At 50.6% G+C, this 21,797-nt stretch overlaps 1 protein-coding gene across 2 annotated transcripts; it reads right to left on the bottom strand.

The window, feature by feature from the left end:
- Window positions 1-26: 26 nt before the first annotated feature.
- Window positions 27-21,756, bottom strand: CSF1R (colony stimulating factor 1 receptor). 2 transcript variants are annotated; one of them, XM_050905544.1, is made up of 22 exons: window positions 21,378-21,756; window positions 20,811-21,011; window positions 15,540-15,785; window positions 14,441-14,725; window positions 13,757-13,893; window positions 12,829-12,988; window positions 11,761-11,950; window positions 10,571-10,686; window positions 10,179-10,299; window positions 9,309-9,499; window positions 8,599-8,711; window positions 6,379-6,505; window positions 5,785-5,889; window positions 5,342-5,452; window positions 4,911-5,073; window positions 4,222-4,322; window positions 3,961-4,079; window positions 3,069-3,191; window positions 2,836-2,947; window positions 2,423-2,522; window positions 1,703-1,808; window positions 27-1,179 (listed from the first exon to the last, which is right to left on the bottom strand). In XM_050905544.1, exons 2-22 carry the CDS (start codon window positions 20,857-20,859, stop codon window positions 1,048-1,050), a joined length of 2,907 nt encoding a protein of 968 aa, XP_050761501.1. In that variant the 5' UTR covers window positions 20,860-21,011; window positions 21,378-21,756; the 3' UTR covers window positions 27-1,047. The 2 variants fall into 2 exon arrangements, with proteins under 2 accessions (XP_050761501.1, XP_050761500.1); XM_050905543.1 differs by having other exon boundaries at window positions 21,352-21,392.
- Between the last annotated feature and the right edge of the window lie 41 nt (window positions 21,757-21,797).

Raw genomic sequence — 21,797 nt, 5'->3', positions numbered from 1 at the left:
GGTTCTTTAGCTACTTCTGATAGCTTCACAGGACCAGGTGGCTGTGGCATTAGTAACCCTGAACAAGAGCTAGATGAGAAGTAAGTTTAAGGGCATTAGGCCCTAGCTTATGAAAAAAAAATTACCTCAGCTCTACTATTAAAAATACACTCAGGAAAATATGTACAAGAGCATATCTGTGATCATGACAAAGGCAGTGATTGCTACATGTTTAATAATTCAGAAGTTTTGTAGGATATGTGTTATGTTGATCATTTCCATATCTGTTTAAGCTGCCGTTCTTTCCTGGATTGGGGTTGTGTGCAGTGCTCACATGGAAGAGCACTGGTTACTTCTGTATTTTACCTGAGAAATAACTGCCCCTCTGTCCTGTTACTGGGGCACAAGTTCACATAACCCTGGGGTTGTCTCCTTGGCTTGCTTCAACTCCAGACACTCCCTGCAGAAGCATCAGCTGCAGAGAGGTAGATTGCATGAGGAAATGTAGAGGTTAATGCATATTTAATGCTAAGTAGAGGCTTTACCTATATCTAAGCACTCACTCTGCAACATCCAGGGTCAGACTGACAAAGGGAAGAGAGCAGGACCACCAGGAAAGCGGGCTGCTTCTGGTGTGTGGAACAGTTCCAGCTTCAGGACTTAGTTCACAATGTGCTCATAAAACACAAGGGTTCAGTCATGAGAGTGGCTTTTGGAAATATCTTACTTGGCTGCAACTTGCATTTTAAAAGACTACAAAAACCAAACACCCCACAGCCTCCTCCAGGGGAAGGTGGGGAGGCAGGTGCCAGGGACCTCTCTGTACCTTGTAGGATGATAACACGCTCCATCTCTAACAACTGTATGCTACAGTTGAGATGAGACCTTAGGAACCCAATGGTGAGTCTTGGTTTGAGTCACTCCAGTGCTGTCCTTGGTAACACTCATACTTCAGAAAGCACAGAGAGGAGAGCCAAAGCAGAAGGTGTCTGTGTCCTAGGGCGGGACAGAACTGTGCACTCTGCAGAGCCGGGAGGACAGGGATCTACCCCAGGGTGATGGTACCAGCTAACAGAACTGGTAGTTGTTGCTCTTGAGAAGGGGCTGGCCGCTCTCCTCTTGCTCACAGGACTCCTCACAGCAGCCGGAGGTATCGCAGCCACTGTCTTCCTCAGCAGTGGAGGGGAGGTTGGTGTAGTCCTTGAAAGCAAAACAAAACAAACCCACCCCAAGTGTGTTTCAGTCCCTTCAATGATTAAGACATCTGTTTCTGCATGCATGACCAGCTGGGGATGCTAACTCAACACTAGCCTTTGCTGTGCCCACAGGGCATGGCTAGCTGGCAGGACAGGCATGCCCATGCTTTTGTGGAGCTGCAGGACAGCTAGTCACAAGGCAGCGCACCTTTTGTCCAGCTGCACACCAGATCCAGGGGAATGGGGCAGGGCTGCTGCACTGGTAGTCGTATGGCTACCCATACTGCTGCCCATAGAAGTTGCTGCCAAGCAGCTGTATTTCTTTGTCCAGCCTCCTTTGGTCATGGTGGGGAGTGACTTAACCCTTCAGCATGGGGAAATCAGAATGCCTCTCTGCACTTTCCACCAACACTAAACTGCTCCCATCAGTTAAAGGTAAGGGACATCACCAGGAAAGTTGTCCAGGAGCTATGTTCATGTAGGGGGAAAGCATATCTCCCTTCCCCCTTCTCTTCAAAGGTCCTCACCTGCTCCTTATGCACCTCCAGTTCTTTCTGGATGAAGCAGCCGATCTGGTCGAAGGTAGGTCTCTGTGTGGGCTCCAGGCTCCAGCATGCCTGCATGATGCTGTACCTGCAGAGCCAAACGGGGACAGGGCGGTCACACTGTGCTGCTGCAAAGCTGCTGGAGGGTCTGCACCCCCAGACTCTCCCTGCAGCGCTTTGTATTTCAGGCACACAGTACTGAGCAGTCCCTTGTCTTCCTCTCTATAAAACCCATAGTCAGTGCATGTGCAGTGCGCCAGGGACAGGTGAGCACAGAAGTGGATAGAGCATCTATCGATAAGGGGCTTTGTGCCTCCAGTGCTTTTTTCTTTAAGGTTAAACTCATTCCCCTCCTGTAACCTACTCCGGCTTGTCTTCTCACAGTCCTAGGGTCAAAAGTAGCTGACAGACAAAGAGAAAAATCCACAAAGTTCAGGAATGTAGACATGAGCTCTCCCATCTTCCTGTCCATAAACAGGAAATATTGGATGGAGCATCATAACAGACTGCCCCAGGTCTTGCTTTCCTACAGGAGCGAGGAGCAGCCTGGTAGGATCCAACGTGAACCTCAAGGGCAGACACGCCTGGGAGCAGCAGGCAGACCTGTGAGCAAGGTCCCTGTGCCATCTCCCTGCCTGCTCCCCACGAAGCGGCTCCAGCCATGCTGTCACCCGTTGTGTGCTTCTCAGCGCATCCACTCACATTTCCAAGGGAGCGAAGTCGGGCCTGGCCATCTGGTATCCCTGCTTCACCATGCTGTAGAACTTGCTGTTCACCACCATGCCGGGATATGGACTTTTACCTGTGACAGCAACAGGAGCAGAGGTGGCTCTCAGATCAGGGGTTTTAACACTCCAGCCTTGTGGGGTGGGAAGAGGCAGCCTGGAACATCGCCTCAGCCAGTGCTACTCATTCTCAGGGAGTTCTGAGAGCAAATCATCCAGGATCCATTGTTTTTAATGGTCCCTCTGGAAGCATAACAGTGTTTTATAGCCCTGATAAAACCTAGATTTTTGTCAACTTTCCTCCTTTCTTGGGAACTTTTCTGCAGAGACATTAGAGCAGTGGTAAGCCATGGAAAACAAAAAAGATTTGCAAGCTTGCTTCTTTCTTACCAAGGGAGAAGATCTCCCAGAGAAGGATGCCGTAAGACCACACATCGCTCTGCACTGTGTAAATGCAGTCAAAGATGCTCTCTGGGGCCATCCATTTCACGGGCAGGCGGGCCTGGAAGAGCAGAGAGTCCTGCAGACTGGGACAGGCTGGCAGCTTATGCTACACCTTGTCCTTCGTGCTCCAGCCGCACCCTACCCTTGTACCTTCTCTTGTCTCTATTTTAATTACTTACATTGCCTTTTACAACATAGTTCGAGTCATTCATGATATCACGGGCCAGGCCGAAGTCACAGATCTTGGCTACTCGTCCATCTGATATGAGCACATTCCTGGCTGCTAAGTCACGGTGGATGCACTGGGGAGAAGAGAGCACAACTGAGACCCAGCCAACATCCCCCAGCAGTCCCAACTAATTCCCTACAGCCCGGGCCTGTCACTGAAACAACACTTAGAGGGGCAAGGGGAACATGTACTGCTTGAAAAGCCCGTGTAAGAGCCACTGTGTCATGTACAAGGAGTACGGGCTCTCTTGCACTTCATTTGCAATGCTAAGATATTGTGATATTTCATGCCATGTCCTTTAATCACTCATGGAGCTGTCATCTTCCCCATGGGAGGAGGCTCAGAACCAGGGTCTGTTGACACTGTGTCCTCATCTCTGAAACAGTCATACGGTTACTCTCTGATACTCTAAATGCGCCAGCTCTGGCAGACAGCTCAACGGCCACTTTCAGTTCCTTGTCCCTGGGGCAGCAGGGAAGCTGCCAATGCGAGAAAGCTTCACATCAAAGTTCCTGACCTCATGTAAAAGCTGGGGAGAAAATGTTGAGATTAGCACAATGCACAGCCCTGGATTCCCGCTCGTAACACTGCCCTGCCGTGATGGCCTGCCCGGAGCCCATGGGAGACAAAGGCTCTGAAGAGAACACCAGTCACCATGGCCCAGCATGTCTGAACCCAACAAATGGAGCAGAGAGGCCCATTTCCAGCAGCAGCTTGCTTGAGCTTGGCCACCCCATCCAAAAACATCCCGAGCCTCATGCAGACAGGATGGCTGGTGCCTGCTGGCTGGACTGGCGTTTCCCAGTTGGGGTGCTGGGGGCAGTTGTCCTCTTGGCACTCACGTTCTTTGATGCGAGGAATGCCATGCCCTGGGCCACCTGGCTGGAGAACTGTAGCAGGTCCGAGAGATTGAGGGGACGGAGGTCCTCCCTGGTTTCATCTTCTTCCTCTGAGCTTTTCCCTGAAATTCAAAGCGAAGTTTTAGAGTTGCTGCAAACCTGGCGAATAATGCAAGCTATGCTGTATCCTGGTTCCCTGGGGCTAAACCGGACAGGATCACCAGAATAAAGAAATCATAACACAGAAATGAGCCTTTAACTCACCCCTGGCTTGCGCAGAATCTGATGACGCTGAAGATGATGATGATGACACAGGCCTCATTTCAACATATGTTTCCAAACCCTGGCTCGAAAAGCCACTGTCACTGAGTCAGAAGCAACAGAGATGGAGGCAGGCTGTTAGCAACCCTCCAGCCGTACCTTCTGCCCTTCTCCACATCCACCGAGAGAAGAAACCACATCCCTGCCTGCAGGAAGTGGCTTAGCTAGAGGCTTAAGGGCAAAGGGAAAGTCAACGTTTAGACTGATTCGGAAAGGTGACCTACGTGCCCTGTGGTGTGGGGTTCCAAGTACAGCTCCGCTTTTGTCAAGGGACTGCCCTTGGCTGATGGGGAGCACTCAGCCTCTTGTCCTACAAAACCCACCTGCCCAACAGTGCAGGAAGCCAAAAAGTTTTGATTCCAGATTGTGGGAGGGCGGACTGGATTGAAACCTGGATTTATTGTGGGATATTCAATGACTGCTGTCAAAGACTTTGAAAAACTTGGAACTGTAACCAAGTCTAAACAGATGCAACCCCAGTGGCTTTTACATCCTGGTACTCTGCAAGTCCCCAGACCTTTGGCCTTAATCTCTCCCCACCTCCAGCAAGTGCAGCTCTCTGCACACTTCTCCAAGCAAGTACCCAGGCCCTGCACTGCTCAGCCCTGTGGCCACTTGAGCTCTGCTCTTACCTGCGGATGTATTTCTTCTCTAGGTCAATATTTTTGTAATCAGCAGCACTGTCTAAAGAGGTGTCCAGGGCAGAATCCTGGATAATTATGGATTCAGCCTTCTTCCGCAGGAAATTCAGCAGATCTCCGTAGCGACAGTACTCAGTGATGACAAGGATTGGGCCTGGGAGAGAGGCAGAAAGGGTTCATTAAGAAATGACGTTACTGTGACCTGTCCTGAGGATTGCTTTCCGTGGGAAGGGCAGCAGAACCCATACTGCACATAAGCACGTCTGGAAACAGCCAGCCCTCAGGCCCTTGCAAAGTTACAGGTTCAAAAAAGACTGCTGAGCTCATCAGCTATCTCTGTTGTGAGACTGAGGAGAGGTAAGAGCCTCAGAGGAGCGGGCCATGGGAGGGTCCATGGGGGAAGCAGGGCTGTGGGATCCTACCTCCATAGGTACATGCTCCCAGCAGGTTAACAATATTCTCGTGGTGTCCCAAGTGACTCATGATCTTCAGCTCAGACATGAGAGCCTCCTGCTCATCTGTGTCTGCCGATGCTGCAAGACAAGAGGAGAAGGGCTGTGTGAAGGAGTGAGGGAGGGACAAGGAAGAGATTAAAGGGGAGGACAGAAAAAGGTGTACACAGAGATATGGAACAAAAGGAGGAGACACACTCAGAGAGGAAATTGTGTCCTCTGTTTGTGCCTCTGGCCACGTGTGTCCACAAAAATGACAGCAGCGTGATTTCAGCACCCAATACTTATCACAGAAACATCTAAAAAAGTAGGTGTTGCAGCCTGGGAGCACCAACACACGGTGAACACACACACTACACCCTGCCCAAAGGGGCTTGGGGGATTTCAGCCTTTGCAAGTTGCTCTGGGCTTACACTTTAGCATTTTCACAGCCACTTTGAGGACCGAATCTTCTTTGCCCAGCCCAAAAGCGGTGGCTTCTACCACTTTTCCAAAGGCTCCTGCTCCAAGAGTTTTTCCTGCAGAGGGAAAAAAAAGTGCTTATAAGATGCTTTATAGAAAGAGATTGAGCAGTTGTCCTGCACACAGCCTTGAGGAGGATGTCGGGTGGGAGGGGATTCCTGCTGAACCCAGACAAGATGACACATCCCTTAGTCAGGAGCTGGTTAATATCTGAGGGGAACTCAACTGTGAGCAAAGATGGTATGAAAGAGGCCATGTCCAAACATGGGCTCACCAGCTCGATGCATTAGGAATGACCCCAGATGCAGGAGGAGGGACATGATCCTCTCAACCTTCCTCAGAGCAATGGAGGGCTGGAGGGAGGTCGTACCCTAACATTCGCCACCCTGTGTGGAAGAGGGCAGCGAGGCCTGGTTAAGGATGTTGCTGTAATATCCGGATGCAGCTTTGGATATTGCCCAGTTGCTTTGGCTCTGTCCCTCGGAGCATTTCAGCTCTGTGGTGAGCTGCATGCCACCAGGCGAACAGCAAGGAAGGTTTCTTACCAAACTGGAGGTTATTCCTGGGAAACTCCCATTTTTCATTGTATGGCAGCTGAGTGGGATCGATAAAGATGTAGTTATTCCCTTCACAGGCCTCAATGATCTTCCACCGCACCTGGTACTTGGGTTTCTGTAAGGAAGAGACTCCAGTTATTCAATGTTCCCAAAGTCCTGAGGGTTCCCCAGTCCCAGCATGCACTCTAGCTTTCACCCTGTAGGCATAGAGGGAAGACTTAGGTTTCAGCCCACCAAGTATTTCTTGCTTTGAGCCTAGACTGAGTGAGAGAGGCTTTGTCTGGACAGTCCCTTTGCTGTTAAAGTCCCTCCAAGTCGCCACCCATGACTGAGGGAGGCTCTCTTGCCTCTTCCACTTAAAGTAGCCCGTTGCCCTCACTTGGGATGGCAGAGCTGGGAAAGCCAGCATGTCCCACCAGACCAGTAGCTGACAGTGCCCAGCTGGTGCTGGAGGGAGATGTCCCCACTGTATCTCCTTCCTTGCTACCTTGGGTTGCTGAGCACAGCAGAACGGTGGAGCTGGCCCAGCCCCGCTTCCCTTATAGGGGAAAAAAAGAAATGGAGAAAGAGAAGTAAGAATTTCTTCTCTTTTCCATGAATCTCATGGCAGAAGTAACCATGCAAGGCAGAGAGAAGTAGTGCTGGAGCCTGTGAGCAGAGGCAGTTACCAGCTTGTGCTAGGTGGTGTCATTCATGTCGAGAGGCCTAGGGAGCCAGGCTGGAGGCACAAATACAGAAAAGGCAGTGAAATAGCTTGGCATGAGAATACTGTGCATGGCGTTTGCTCCGGTACAAGGAGACAGGCAAGGACCTGCACCCCAGTGTGGCAAAGGTGGTCTCAGGTCCATCGAGGCAGGCACAAGGAAGCATGGGTGGAGTGTCCATGGCTGCGATGAATCGCCTCATGTCCCAGCTACTGGGAGGTGTGTGCTGAAATGCTTCCCCTCACCACTTCCCCTGGACAGATGCAGAGAAAGATGCAGTGTATCGGTAGATGCTCAAAGCTAGGTTAGCACAGGCATGAAGGACAAAAACTGAGGCAAAAACACCTGCAGTTTTGATGCAAAGCATCTGTTTGTTTTCTCCCCCACACTGCTTCTATTTCCTTTGCCTGAGAGTTGAACATCCGTGCCCATGCAGGCTGTCCAAAAAGGGCCAGACAGGATGCTCCAAGAAGCACAGTTTCTGGTGGAGGTCCCTCATAAAGAATGCCACATGCACTCAGTGTATTTGCTGATGCCTGCTTTCTGCTCCAGGGTGAGCACTGCTGCTTTCTGCTCCACAATTCACCTAGCACTGCAGCAATCAGCCACAACTCAAGAAGCCCATGGCTGAGACAGATAGGTAAGATTATTTATAAACACTTCCCGCTTCTCTTTGGCTTGCAAGACCTTCCTGAAAGCTATTTCTTCAGAGTTGTGCTTACACATCCATCCACCTCTCTCTCTCTGGACTACTGGCCAAAGACAGCTCTGCCTGTAAAGCTGTAGGTGCTCGTTTGGGAGAGGGCTCTGCTGGATCTTCTGACAACCAGCACCAGAACTCCACTGCAAAATTTGCAGCCTTGATGGGCTGTCAAAGGAAGAGTGCCAAAGGGAGAGCTGAAAAACAGGAGATTTTCACCCACTGATGAAGCAGAGGTGGCTATTGATTGGTACAGTTTATGGAAAAAACCGAGAAGGAATCCAAATGCTGAAGATGAGTCTTGCAGAGAAAATGGGGCAAGTTCTTGTATAAAAATAGTGACCAAGTCTTCCTGGAGACAAACGCCTTCTAACATCATCCTGTTTCCCCATAAAGACTGCTTTTTATAAAGCAGGGAGGAGAATAAGAAGTAGATGCAAGTTGCAAATCACTTTTCTCCTTAATTCGGTCTGTGGATTCATGGTGACCAGAGCAAAATCAGCTGCAGTTGACAGCACAGAATGAGCACCTTTGTCTGGCACTGAGGAATATTCACATTGACCTCTGGGCTACAAGACTGAAGGACCAGGGTGGGAGAGGTGCTAACACACTGGGTTTGGTGCATGAGCCTTGCCCTGCAGCAGGAAACTCCTGGGTGAAGTTGGGAGGCAGTGGAGATGAGGGAGGTAGCTTGCCTGGTACCTCCAAGCTGAATGCTCCCTGCCTGTGGCTGCCAGCAGAGGCCGTGTGGTCTCTGAGGCTGGGCCGGCCCTGCAGCCCTTGCTATGCAACAGGGAATCTGACCTGGTTGTACTTGTAGAGGAGGAAGAGGAGTAGGAGGAGCAGCAGGACCGATGTGCCTATGCAGGTGGAGAGAATGGGGCTGAAGAGCTTGTTTGGGGGGGCCATGACATTTCCTGGAGGAGCAAAAAAACAGGGATGAGTAAAACACTCCTGTTTCAATCCGATCTCTGGGAGCATTTTGCCCAGCTGTTCACTTAGGCTTCCCCCGTATGCAATGCAACCCGGTGCTGGCCTCAGAGACACCCAAAAGAGCTGCTAGCAACTGAGGGAAGTTCTTGATGCCAAACTCAAGGCTGCAGTGGTTCCTCCTGTGCACCCCACTTTCCACACAAACAGCACCAGGTGCAGGTCAGACTGACTGGACACCAAGATCTGTCCAGTAAGAACAGTCCCATCAAAAGATGCAACGACTGGACCCCAGTGGGCTGAGCAGCAGCTGGCTGCGCTGCACCCTGGAGCTAGGTCCTGCAGTTATAAGGTGTTCATGGCGTGGCTTAGCCTTTGGTACCACGCTATGCCCAGCCAGCAATTCCCACATGGCTCCTAGGACTGCCAAATGTCAAAGCCTCCCACCTCCTGTGAGGACAGAGGGCTTGTGGAATCTATTCCACCTCTCTTGCAAGAGAATAGGGATATATGTATAGGAAGGTGGGCCCCCAAAAGCCCCCAAATTCTCCCCCACTCTGCCAAGCTACCAGTTTGTATCTTACTGGTGATGGTGAGCGAGTGAAACATGTCAGAAGCGTTCCCCTCTCTGTTAATGGCCACACAGCAGAAGGTGAAATTGGCACCCAGCTCCTGGAACGGGACAACGCTCTCCACCTCCACCTCTCGGAAGGGCAACATGTTCACCACCTGGGGACTGGAGTCATTCAGTAGCAACCTATAGTCCTCGTTGTATCTGCAGAGACACCAAGCAGGAGAGAATAAGTGTTCCTCTGCAGCACACTTGCTCATAAGTGAATTGGTGCCTGTATCAGACTAGAGAGGAGACACTGGGAATTAGGGTTGCAGCTCTATGAGACATGTTACTCACTGCCCAACTAAAAGACCTCTCCCCAAACATCAAAGCCCTGTATAGACAGAGCCTTAACTGCCTTTATGTGGCTACAGCTGTGGCAGCAGTTCCCTCCTTGAATGGGGCTGGTACTGAGACACAACAACCCCTGTCCAGGCAGCTGCAGCTGCCTCCCATCACACTGTAGCTCAGTAAGCCTGTGCTCTGCAGAGCCTCAGACCTGTGGAGGCCTCAGAAAGATGACTGAGACCAGCCAGGATGGAGCTCTACAGCAACCTACATTGAGGCACTTCTCCAAAGGACCCACATGTTCCTCGGACAAACATTGGGAGAACATGAATCACAGGTGGCCAAACACTTCAAGCTCAGGACTTTAGGAATAGTACCTGCCCCCTCTCCTCAGACAGTCCTCAAGAATCTCTTTTTTTAGCAGGGCAACATCCCTGTTGCTGTTACTGAACAGGCTCTGTAAGCAAGCCCACATGGTGCTGCTCAGCAAATGCCAGCATAGCAAGGGCAAGTGCACACCTTGGAGGTGCTCAATCTCCTGGGCACTTCTTACCTGTCAGAGTGAATGGGGCACTGGTACCACTCCATGCGTGGGGCAGGGTAGCCAATGGCCATGCACTGGAGGATGCTGGAGTCATTGGCTGGCACCTTGATTTTGCAGACCCTTGGAGGAGCTGTTGGGGAAGGCAGATAAACAGTGAGTGCTACGACCAGAAGAAGAGCACATGCCTTGTGCTCTGATTTACTTTCCGTGTGTGCAACAATAAACCATCAGGAACCCCTGTGCTACGTATAGGTTTGGGCTGGGTCCCAGACGCAGTCTGGCTGTGTGTCCTGTGGGTGTCAGGCTGGAAGCACCCTGGTACCCCACCATACTTGCTGCCAGCTGGGCAGCAGCCCCAGGGCAAGCAGGGTGAAAAAAACCAGGCAATGCCAAGCACTTACATTTCACAGAAATACTGAAGGTAACTGATGCATTGATCTCATTGTTGAGGGCATAAAAGGTGTAGAGACCTCCCTCTCCTTCCTGCAGGCGGTTCAGGAAGAGCGTGTTGTTATACCTGCTCACACAGAGAGAGTAAGTACCATGAAGAAAGCTGTGCTGAGGAAACTGAAGCACTCACACAGTCTTTGCTCAGCAAGACGCAGCTGCTTCCTGTGCCCAGGAGTGGGTGAACACTTTCCAGCACTAATCCCAGCACATGAGGGGAATCTGCTACTTGCTTCTTCAGGGGAAGCAGGGAGGGTCTGATCTTCCATAGAGGAAGACCTTTTGCCACCAAGCGCACAGCACTTCTGAAAGGCTACAGGTGGGTGAATGCTCAGAAAGAAGAGTTTAACATCTAAATCGTTGCCTTTGAAGGGCCAGAGGATGCTGGTCCTTCTGCCTTTGACAGAAGGAGTTATTCCTCCCATTTCTTAGCCCATCAAGTCACAGTCCCTACTGCCCACTGCCCCAAGCCTATTTCTCAGACCCTGATGCAAGAAAGAGTCGCCCTAAAACTGTCATGCTTGCTGAGTGGCACAGTTCCTCTTGTGGATTATTTTGGGTTTCTAAGAAAATGAAAGGGGAATTGCCAAAACTCCCCAACAAATGGAATGATTCTCTTTCTTGCAGTCTCCTTTTGGCCTCAGTTGGCTGTAGGCTTTGGAAGAGCAAGCCTGTGCCCTCGATTAGTTCTTATCCACATAATGATGTTTCTGGCTTCTCTTGACATGGGGCATACAGTGCTGCTCGGTACATGCACTCTCCAGACCGCAGAGCATGGGACAGGTCTGAGGACCAGTGAGGGAATTCAGTGTTTTGTACTGTTCATCCACCCCTGCAATTCCTTCCTGCAAGGAGAGCGCGAACTTAAACAACCAGACCACAAATGTGATACTGACTTCCACAAGGTTTTCTAAAGAGAAGGCTGCCAAGTTAGACACCAAGGTGGTGTCCTCCTTGACCTGATCAGACCTGCTCACTGCAGTTTGCTAATAATACTGGAAAGAGAAGACAGAAAGGCAGAACTGTTCCCCTCTTTAAAACCAGAGAGTTTTCTGTCAGCCAGTAGCATGGAGTCTGCCTGTCTCACAAGGAAAGCATTGTCGGAAACATGCCATGGCCAGTGTAGAAGAGAGCACATACATACCAGTTGTTTCCAGAGATCATTTGGCCCTTGAATGTGGTGGTCCCAGAGTTCTTCAAGGGGTTTGTGTGCTCCCAGCCCCAGTGGAGAAGTTCTGGGTAAGCCTCAACGTGGACCTGCAGCTTCAGACTCTCTCCCAAAGCAACCTCCTGGCTGGTGGCTTGCACTGGGGTCAGGAACACATAACCTCTCTCTGCAGGATGGAAGAGAGCATGACCATCAGCAGGCATGTCCAGAGACCTGAAAGAAGCTTATACCAGCTTCATAAATGGACCATTATTGGAAAGGGCAGCCTCAGCTGGGAGACTGCAGGAGGGAATGAGGCATTACACAGATTATGTTGCCAAAGGAGTACTTTTAAGTTGCTGCTTTGTCATGGCAGCTTGGATTACACTCTGCCTGAGGAGAGCTAGAAAATCTTAGTGAACTCATGGGCAAAGAGATTTTACATGCTGTGTCCTAATAAGTGATGAGGCTAAAACTGTATCTCCTGATCGTCTATAGAAGATGGGCCCCTTAGCTAAACTCCTGGCTTCTCACTTGGAAACAACTCAGACAAAGCCCTCTTTCTGAGCCATGGTATGCAGCAGCTCTGGGTCATCAGCAAACCCCAGCCTACGAGCTGGGAGGATGAGTTTTCCGTCTTGAGATACAAACAAGTGTGTAATAGACCTGAATCCTTTTATGTGGATCTGTTACTGGAAGAGACAAAGATCCATACTCTGCTCATGTGGCTTGCCCTTCCTTCCAGCCAGCCTTTACTGGTCTTCAGCATAACCTTGCCCAATTCTTTTTTTTGTTTTAAAGCTGTTTATAAACACACATAAACTGAGAAGAGCTTTCTGATTTTTCATCCAGAATCAAAAAAATTTCTTCCTGCCCCTCAAGACGTGAAGGGAACACCAGTTCCTTTCGTAGCAGCTCCACAGTTCTCATGTGAGCCTTCAGGCACAAGCAAGAATGATGTTTCCAACAACAATACTAGGAACAAGATGGAGGCAGAAGCAGCAAATACTCAAGGCTAGGTGTGATTCAGCCAACACCTTCCTGGCCTTTTGGGGGAGCACTCACCTACTACCTGAAGCATTGTCGAGGCATTCCTGAATCCTGCTGAATTGTTAGCTATGCAAGTGTATTTCCCACTATCTTCCATGGTCACTGCTGGAACGGACAGGGTGTCGCTGATGAAGTAGTTCTCGTTTTCAAAGCTAGGCTTTTTAGTTCTCCTGACCTGTCAGGCAGGGAGGGAACATCAGGCACTTTCTTGGAAGGGCAGAGGATGGAACTGAATATTTATGACAAACATACACCCCCCGCTCCCCATTCTGGGCTACTGAGCTTTGTTAAAGAGCCCCTGCCACTGAAAGCCGTCTGTGTGGAGACCAAGAGGCATATTAAACCTAAGTATTCAGGGCAGATATTCCACAGCAGCTAGACTTATAGCTATTGTCAACCTTCTGACTGCAAGTTGGCCTTATATTGTATGATCCAAACGTATCTTGCATGTTATTTCAACTCCTTAATAAAGGCATCAGATATAATAAGGACTTCTAGCAAACCTTATCTAACCATCTAGCAGTTAAAAGTCAGCACAACAGAGATTTTGAAATGCATTCCCTTTCTTCACCCACATCTTTTCTCTGGGGAACTGTGTCCCCTGAACATGTTTGCTGCTTTATAAGCCCTGGCAGGGCTGGCTGGAGAAACGTTGCCTTAGTAGGTACTGTGGCTCCTGCTCAATGAACTCAGCCGAAACAACATACTTTCCTTCTCTCTTGCAGCAAGATCCTGACAATGGGCAGGTGTTTCTTAACCCTGTGTCATCCCAAGGAAAGGATGGCCATATTCAGATTTCTACAGCTTGTTTGAATAGCTGCTTTGGTTGGGCAGTTCAAGGCTTTGCTGCAGGTGATTTGGGTCTGGACAGTTTTTACCACCCTATGCCTGCTGGTTTCCAGAAAAGCCCGATACCCCCTTGAGGCTGCACACTTCAACTTACGCTCTTTGCTGCTGTCACCCATCTGATGTCGTACTTGTGGGAAGGAGCAATTACTCTGCAAGTGACTTTGAAAGGTTCGCCCACGATTCGCACATGGTCTATAGGGTCCATCATCACTGATACAGGCTTCTCCAGTGCTATACAAAGGCAAGCAGGGAAAGATTCAACGTCAGATGGTACCATGACCCTGTGTGCTTTGGAGACTCCCCAGGGCCTGGCGAACTTCTCCTTTCCAACCTCTTCAGTCTCTTTACCCCCGACCTTCTCCTTCCCTAGGGATCATCACTCCTTTCTGTGCCTGTGTCTATGGGAAGCAGTACAGGTGGAGGAGAGCACAGCAGTCAGCACTGTGGGTTGAAAGGGAAGGGGAACCTTCTGCCATGGTTACATCCTGAGCATCAGGGCCTGAGGACTTGCAGAACATCAGGGAGATAGGTGGACTTTTTTCTCTGTTCTGTGATAGTGCCTGCAAAGATTTGAATACTGCTGAACCCATGGAGACCCGCCTGAAGGAGCCAATTTGCCAGAAGCTGATGGAATTTTGCCTCTATTAAATACCCTTTAAAGATTGCAGGTTCAGAAGGTCTTTCCTATCACTGGAGAGGAGCTTTTCCTTAACTATCTGCTGTGGCCAGCTTAGATATTGCTGTCTCCCTGAGGACAGCAGCAACCCCAAACCTTTACCTTCTTCCACAATCAGTCTTATTCTTGATGACTTCTCTATTTTTCCATTTATCACTGCTTGGCATCGGTAAAAGCCCTTCTGCTTGCTTTGCACATTGTAAAGTGTTATTCCTTTCTCAGTACTGAAAGAATAGTTGGTCCCGGGTGAGAGATGAGAGGCGTCATCCATTATCAGAGTCACGCTGGATCCATACTCGGGGGCCGTGATGAGACAGGGGAGCTCAGCATTACCACCTTTGGTCACGAAGATCCGAAAAGTTGGGGTGTACCACACATTATTGGGATCTGCGGAGGAGACAAGGTAGGCCAGAGAATGGGATCAGAAAACGCATCGAAGCTGAGAAACACATTCCAGCAAAGGCAAGTCTCCAGCATTGCTGCCCAATGGGAGTTCGATGCTGGGGCAGCCCTGCTCAATGCCTGCCTGACTCAGTCTCCAAAAACTCACACAACAAGCCCAATTCCAGCTAAGGCATTTGAGGAGAGCACAGCAATCAACTCACAAATGTACACAGGCAAGAGAGACTGAGAAGTATACTCACCTCTAATTAAGCTTTTCACCACGGTGTTAGTTTTATTTATCAGACCTCCAGCTTCCCTGTCCAGGACAGTATTTCTGGTACAAGGGAAGGGGTGAACTCAAGTGGTGGAGCTACCACAGCATAAGTTCTTCTGGGGTAAAAGAATATTTGGGGTTCAGGTCATGTTGTGAGGATGCGATTCATGTGATACTCGCCCTTAGCTGGGGTAATGGCAATACGGTTCTCTGATTTCCAGATCTCACTGCTCATTACAAAACTGAATAGACTTTCATCCTTGTTTTTTCAGCAAGGGAAGCCAAGGTAAATGGAGGGAGAGGTCCAGGCCATTCCCACATATGCATGAGATGCAGCTCTGTACTCTACCCCAGTGCTTCAGCCACAGGCCCCATTTTATGTGGGCTCACATGGTTGTTAGTGAGCCACTGCCCCACTAGGAGCCTGCACTGCTCCCCAAACACACACACAACCAGAGCCACACAGAGGACCCGTCTAATGGCCGTGCTTCCTGAAAGGAGGCCGTTCTGCCAGCGTATGTGGGAAGAGGGAAGCATGGTTACCTCGCACAAACAGATGCACAGTTGCAACGCCCTTGTCACTGCTGTTGACATAAGCACAATTATAGGTGCCTGTATCCCTGTAAGTGGCCTTGGGAATACTGAGCGTGCTGCTGGTGTGGTTGCTGAATGTATCCTTTCGGCTTGTCCATTTAACTTCGGACTCTCCTGAGCAGTGCAAGATGACTGGATCACCTGTGCTGACAACCAGAGCAGGGAGGTCAGGACTGATCACTGGGGATGCCGAGCCTACAAAGGAAAGAGAAAGAATGAGGATGCAAAAATGATCCCTGAAGATGCTCTGTTGGAGTTCACACTGCTGAGCGTGGAGTAGCTCAGCATCAGGAAGACGCTAGGCTTGGGATTCAAACTGGCTTTTTGGCCTGCATCACTCCGGCCATTCTCCATCCCACCAGATCAATACGGCCTGATACTCCAAGGAATGAATTTCAGGGAAGAGAGAAAACCCCACAAGTGAACATTTAGAGCACTGGGACAGAAAAAACAATCATCTGGAGCTGATTAGGCCAGCTGCTACCTTGGAAATTACTCCTGTTGGGTTTTGCCTCTTCTTGCAACAGTTTTCCTTTTGTGGCAGAGCTGGAGCTACTATATGAACTTGGTTAGCCCATAACACCATTTGGTGAAGTTTAAGCCAAGTCTAGTGGATGGGGCTCTCTGTTGCATTGGTGCTGTGACGAGCTAGAACAGACCTGGAAAGCTTCGGCAGAGCAGGAGGTCAGTGTATGCCCTCTGGGAAGACTGGCTTTTTGGTTGCTGGGTACTGGATTTCGAAAGACACCTACTTATGCTTTATCATAGAGTCACATAGTACATTTTCCTCACAGATACCATCAAAACATTATGAAGTGAGTCAGTATTATTATTCATATTTGGGGATGGGAAACTGAGGCACAGAAAAGCTAGATGGCTCATGAAAGCCCAAAACTGCAGTTGTACATACAGCACACCAGGCCATGCTGACACTGGCATTGCAATCCAGCTGGATTTCTTATGCCGTCTCTACTTTGAAGATGGCTTCTCTGCTGGCTGAATAAAGGGGAACCAGGGTCCCACTCCAGCCCTTAGTGTCAGAAGGAAATATTTTTTTCCCTGTTTTGCCGCATCAGCGAGTTCTTTGAGTCACCACCTATATTTAGGGTGGGGGGAAGTGAGAAATGAATCAGTGCCGCAGGGCTAGGGAAGAAGTGGTACCGCCACCCCCACGCCAGGCCTTTGGGGAGGACAGGAAACACATTGCAAATGGCTATCTGTGCTCGGGGGGCTCTGCACCCCACTCCGGCCCCTATCCAGGGCTATTCTCCCACTTCTGCTTTCCTTCCCGGTTGCTAACCCACCCTCACATCTTAAAGGGACACACACTCAGGTTCAAATAATAGTAAGCATAAAGGTAGCTGCCCAATTTATCCATTTGTTGCTCTTTGTAGAGGAGGTCACTGCAGGCAGTGCTCCTCCGGGGTGGTGGCAGCAGAAACAAGGGCTGAGTTTGGTCTTGTGATGCCTCAAACTCTGCAGCAGACTGCTCTGGACTCACAGGAGCTCTTTAGTTGAAAGGTTTGTTGTCCAAATGAAAATAAACACCCTAACTCATCAGGAAGTGGGAGAGGGCAAAGCACCCTATAATGGCGCCATTAGTCCAGCTACACTTGCATATCCTTCAGGGGAAAGGGGAGTAGTGGCCAGATGTTACAGCCCTTGTTGCAGGGAGAAGAGAAGAGAAGGCTGCTCATGGTCATGGGTAGAAAAGACAGTTTAAAGCAAATCTGTTCCCAGGTGCTGCCTTGGACACTGTCCCTGTAACATAGCCAGCAGAAGGAGCACACACCCATCCTCATCCACCCCTGCTCACAGCTCATCTGGTGAGGAAGACTATGTCCGAGGTACAAATGTGTGTCCTGTGCTACCAGCTGCGCTCAGGGCTGTAACACCAAAGCCCATTCATCAGAGCTCAAAGAGCATCATTTAAGCAGTCTTGAGCTGATGCCTCCCTCTGTGCAATGAAGGGCTGAGAATACAAGACTCAAGGCCCTGGAGGGCATTGCTGGTGCGTGACAATGATGCAGTTGCCCGGCGGAAACCCAAACAAGGCCTGGATCAAACTCGCTGGCCCTGTGGGAAGAAGCAGAGGACAGGGAGCTTCAGAACACGGAATATTTGACATTTTATCTCCCTGAGGTTTTTTTTCAGTGATGTTTTTATCTTGCTGTGGAAAGAGGAGAAGCCTCATTTATTCCCAGAGCAGAGAAAAATATATCCCAGAATCCTTTGCAAAGCCACATTTTCCACGTATCTGAGGTATGACTTTCCTCCCTTTTTGCTAAGCTGTGTGTTTCTAGCGGGGCTTGACACATTTCTGTTGCTTTTACTCTGTATCACTGGATGCTTTTCCCTCACCTACTCTCTGCTTCAGCTATCCCTCCACGTCCAAGGCTTCAGCACTGTTTAATGGGGGAGCCAAGCTCTTTGACTCATAGCTGCATTCAAACTGGCTCAAGGAAAGACCATGTTGTAACTGGTCCTTGGTTTGGCCACAGCAGGAGGACAAGACAGACAAGAGTCATGTCACTCTGTGTCCTTGTTGTCATCAGCCTCCAGTTACTCCTGAGATGCTATGACCAGAAAAGGCTCAGGGTAGGTGCTCTCCATAACAGTGAAGAAGCCAGCAGCCTTCAGGCTATCACCGGAGACTCCTGTCAATAGCACAACCACCACACAAGTGGAGTGAGGACAGATGGGGCAGAGACACTAAATGCAGGACAATGCCAGGTGAAGGCCACCCAAGCGTCCACTCCTTTGTGTGTGCTGGGGATGACTTAGACCAGTGGGTCCTTTTCCAGAATGGGGAAGCAGGGCTGGTGGGGGAGGCTTTCTCCCTGCTGACCAGTGTGCAATCTTGCACGAAGCCCAAGGATGTCTCTCTGCTGCTCTCCAGCAGCTTCCGCAGCATTGCCAGTAACTGCTGGCCAAAGGTTTTACCACACTTGGGTTGTGTAACCATGACCTCTAGTTACAGCTGCAGGCTCTGTCCCTGCCTCTCCCATGCCAGCCAAAACATTACTTTCCTCTGCTAAGGGTTTGGAAATGGTGAGGAAGGAGAAGTGAAGGCTGGTAAGACAGAGAGGCTCAAGAACCTTGCCACAGAAGCCAGTCATCAGGACCTTGACTTGGTCCTGGGGGATAACTAGGATAAGGTCTGGCCCTGGGAGGGACCCATACCAGGCCTGAGCCCCCTCACTGATTCCAAGGAAAAGCTTGGTTTCTGAGGACACCTTCCCCGGAGTCACCTACAGTATCTGGGGGGCAGGGGGTGGGGAAAAGGGTGCTCATCATGTCTCTGCTTGGGGCTTCTACCTCAGAGGTTTAGATTCATCCACAACAAGAAAAGAAAAGGAAACCCAGGAAGACCTCTCAAGATGGCCAAGAACAGAGATGTGAGCTGATCAGGTTTCAAACCTTTCCTCTGCTTGATCTGAAGCTGGGATTTGAGCCCCTGACACTCCCCCAGCAAGAGCCCAGATCACAATGGTCATACCACATCAGCCCTGGGTACTCTCAGAAGATGCACTTGCAATCCAAGACGTAGGAGAAGGAAGTTAAGCTCTGGCTCCAGCTTGAGGCTATTGCTTTGGACAACCTTGGCATGCTGCAGCTTTTGCAGATGGCCAACAGTGCTGGTACTCAGACAAATGTGTGTCTAATGCCCTGCCATGGCAGACAGTGCCTGATGAGGATGTCACAGCTGGCGACCTGCATTGCCCAGTGCCTCAAGGAGCCTTCGGAGAGATCCTGACAGATATCGTTACGATCTCTCACAAATCTATATCAGACCTGCCTAGTCCCTATTATCTTAAAAAAAAGATCAGAAATTAAAAACCCTGCAGCCTTCACAACCCAGTTGCCAGCACAGCAGACCTGGAAAAAGCCTGCTCAGCATGTCGAAGATGTGACTTGAAGTGAAACACCATGCAGTGCAACAGCAAGAGGGATGCAAACTTCCTGGGCTGAAAATATGAACACTGCAGTGGCTCAATAGCAATATGCTGCCTCCCTGTTACATGCTGAATGCTTTCCCCCAAGATTGCCCCCTTCCAGGGGGGGACTTCATACCAGAGTCTCATTGTGTCCCCAAGCAAGCTCAAGAGGAAAATGAAGGAAAGTGCCACACAAGATCTGAGAGGCTGCCAGCACTTAAGACGTAAGATTAGTAACACTGGTTTCTGTCTGTTTGGTTGCAAACCTCAAAACAGGCTTAGTGACTCTTTCTTGAGGTTGATGGGTTATTGCCTCTTGGCCATCTCCACAGCCTCAAAAACCAGGCGTATTCACCTTTCCCTTCTTGGCTGCCTGAGTTCTGTTTCCATCACATCCTGGCTCTACAGCCCTGTTGTGTATGCCAGCACCACCAGAAAACAGCAATCCTCAGACATCTCCAACCAGACACAAGGTGCATTGAAAGGTGCTGATGCAGCCAACTTCCCCAACTCTTTCACCTGCAGGCCAAGCATCTCCAGCTCTTGCCCCGTTTGGGCAAACGGTTATTTCAGACAGCTTTCCCCAGGACACACTTTCTGCTGAACCTCTCCTTCCTCCTAACCCTCGCCCAGACCTAAACAGTGGGAAGTTTCCCTTTCCCATCTCTCCACTGCCGAGGTTCTTCCTATGCTATGTGCATCCTTCCATACCCTGTAGCCTTACCCTAGCAGTGCTGCAGGCAGCCAGGAGCAAGCCCTCAGCACAGCTGGGCTCCAGAGCCAACACAGACTAGCAACGCACCCTCTTTCCACCACTGTCCTCCCTCTATAATGACAGCCAGCTCTCGATGGTCTTCAGAAAGCTGCTATAGCCAAGTCTGCACTAAATGCAGAGCTGGTATCTCTCCCTGCCGTGCCAAGGAGCAGACAAGTTCTCTTGCCCGCTCCCTACCTGTGCCGAGGCTCCTTGAATCTGCTCACAGCAGCAGTGGCTGCTTCATGCAGCAGCCTCCAGAAGCAGGGAGTGTCCCAGCCCACAGCAGGCTTTTGGTAGACACAATTGGGAGCCCAGCTTCACCCTCCACTGCCGTGAGCCGAGTGCCCGTTAGTCCAAACGTCAGCATTGCCCTGTCCCCAGCCCCACCAAGGCTGTCAGCCCTCCTCGCCTGAGGAGGGATGGAGCACTCACACCAGACACCCAGAAAACCTTTGCTGCATCCCAAAACTGCTCCAGAATGACTTGGAGACACAGTAGGGCTTCGGGGGGGGCTGGTGGACCTACCGTGCCAGACGCCGGATGCGGTGAGCAGCAGGAGGAGAGTGGGACCCATGTCCCCAGGCACTGCGGTGCGCCCAGCGTGGAGCGGGGACGCGGCTGAAGGATCCTCTCGAGCAGCGGGTGCCTCTCCTCACGAGCACCGTCCCCAGCGCTCCCTCGGCAGGAGCTTCTCCTTTCTGAGTTGACCACAAGTTAAGAAATTCCCTTTTTTTGTTTGTTTGTTTTTGAAATGGGAGGGGGAAAAAAAAAAAAGAAAGCAATGCTTTGAGACGTCACTGGTGACAAACCCCCTTGGTAGAGGTGGGGCCATGCACACACCCTGCTGCAGGCCCCCCCTCACTGTTGGGGCCACCCTCAGCGAGGGTGGCCACAGACCCTGCCTCAGAGCGGGGTTCAGCCCCACACCACTCCCCAGGGCTGACAGGGGCCACTGCACCATGCCAGGGTTCAGGACAATCCCAATCTGCCCTGGCTACTGCCACCGAAACCCCCAGGGACTGCTGCACTCTTGCTTGGGGACACAAAGAGCCAGGCTGGGACCCACCTTGGTGGCAGGGGACTCCATTTTACCTCAGGCCCAGTGGCTCTTGCTGGCTTCAGGTCTTGAGGGCCCACACAGGAACATGGCCGACTCCCCCACAACAGGCCCACAAAGGTGATTCAGCCTGGGGCAGCTCCCAGGTGGGAAAACGCTTGTGAAGATGACAAATTATTCTGTTTTAACCAAGAGCATGATCCCTGGTGCAGAGAGGGAAGCACTTCCAAGCCCCACTCCAGCACCGTGCAGAGGCAGGGTCAAGCCCAGCCAGCTGCAGGCTAGCCTTCACCACCCTCCCCAGCATGGAGACATGTTGGGGTCCAGCTGCAGACTCTTCCCTGTCCCCAGCTGGGATGGCGGACACATGGGAACCCCAGCTCTCCTCTTCTCCCAGTACCTCCACGCCTGAGGCTCACAGCAACCCTGCCACCATCAGGCAACCACAGGGCTCA

Source organism: Gymnogyps californianus, chromosome 14 (assembly GCF_018139145.2).
Source record: "Gymnogyps californianus isolate 813 chromosome 14, ASM1813914v2, whole genome shotgun sequence".
Lineage (NCBI taxonomy): Eukaryota > Metazoa > Chordata > Aves > Accipitriformes > Cathartidae > Gymnogyps > Gymnogyps californianus.
Note: the sequence above shows the minus strand (reverse complement) of the source record. Positions and strands in the feature narration are given on the sequence as shown.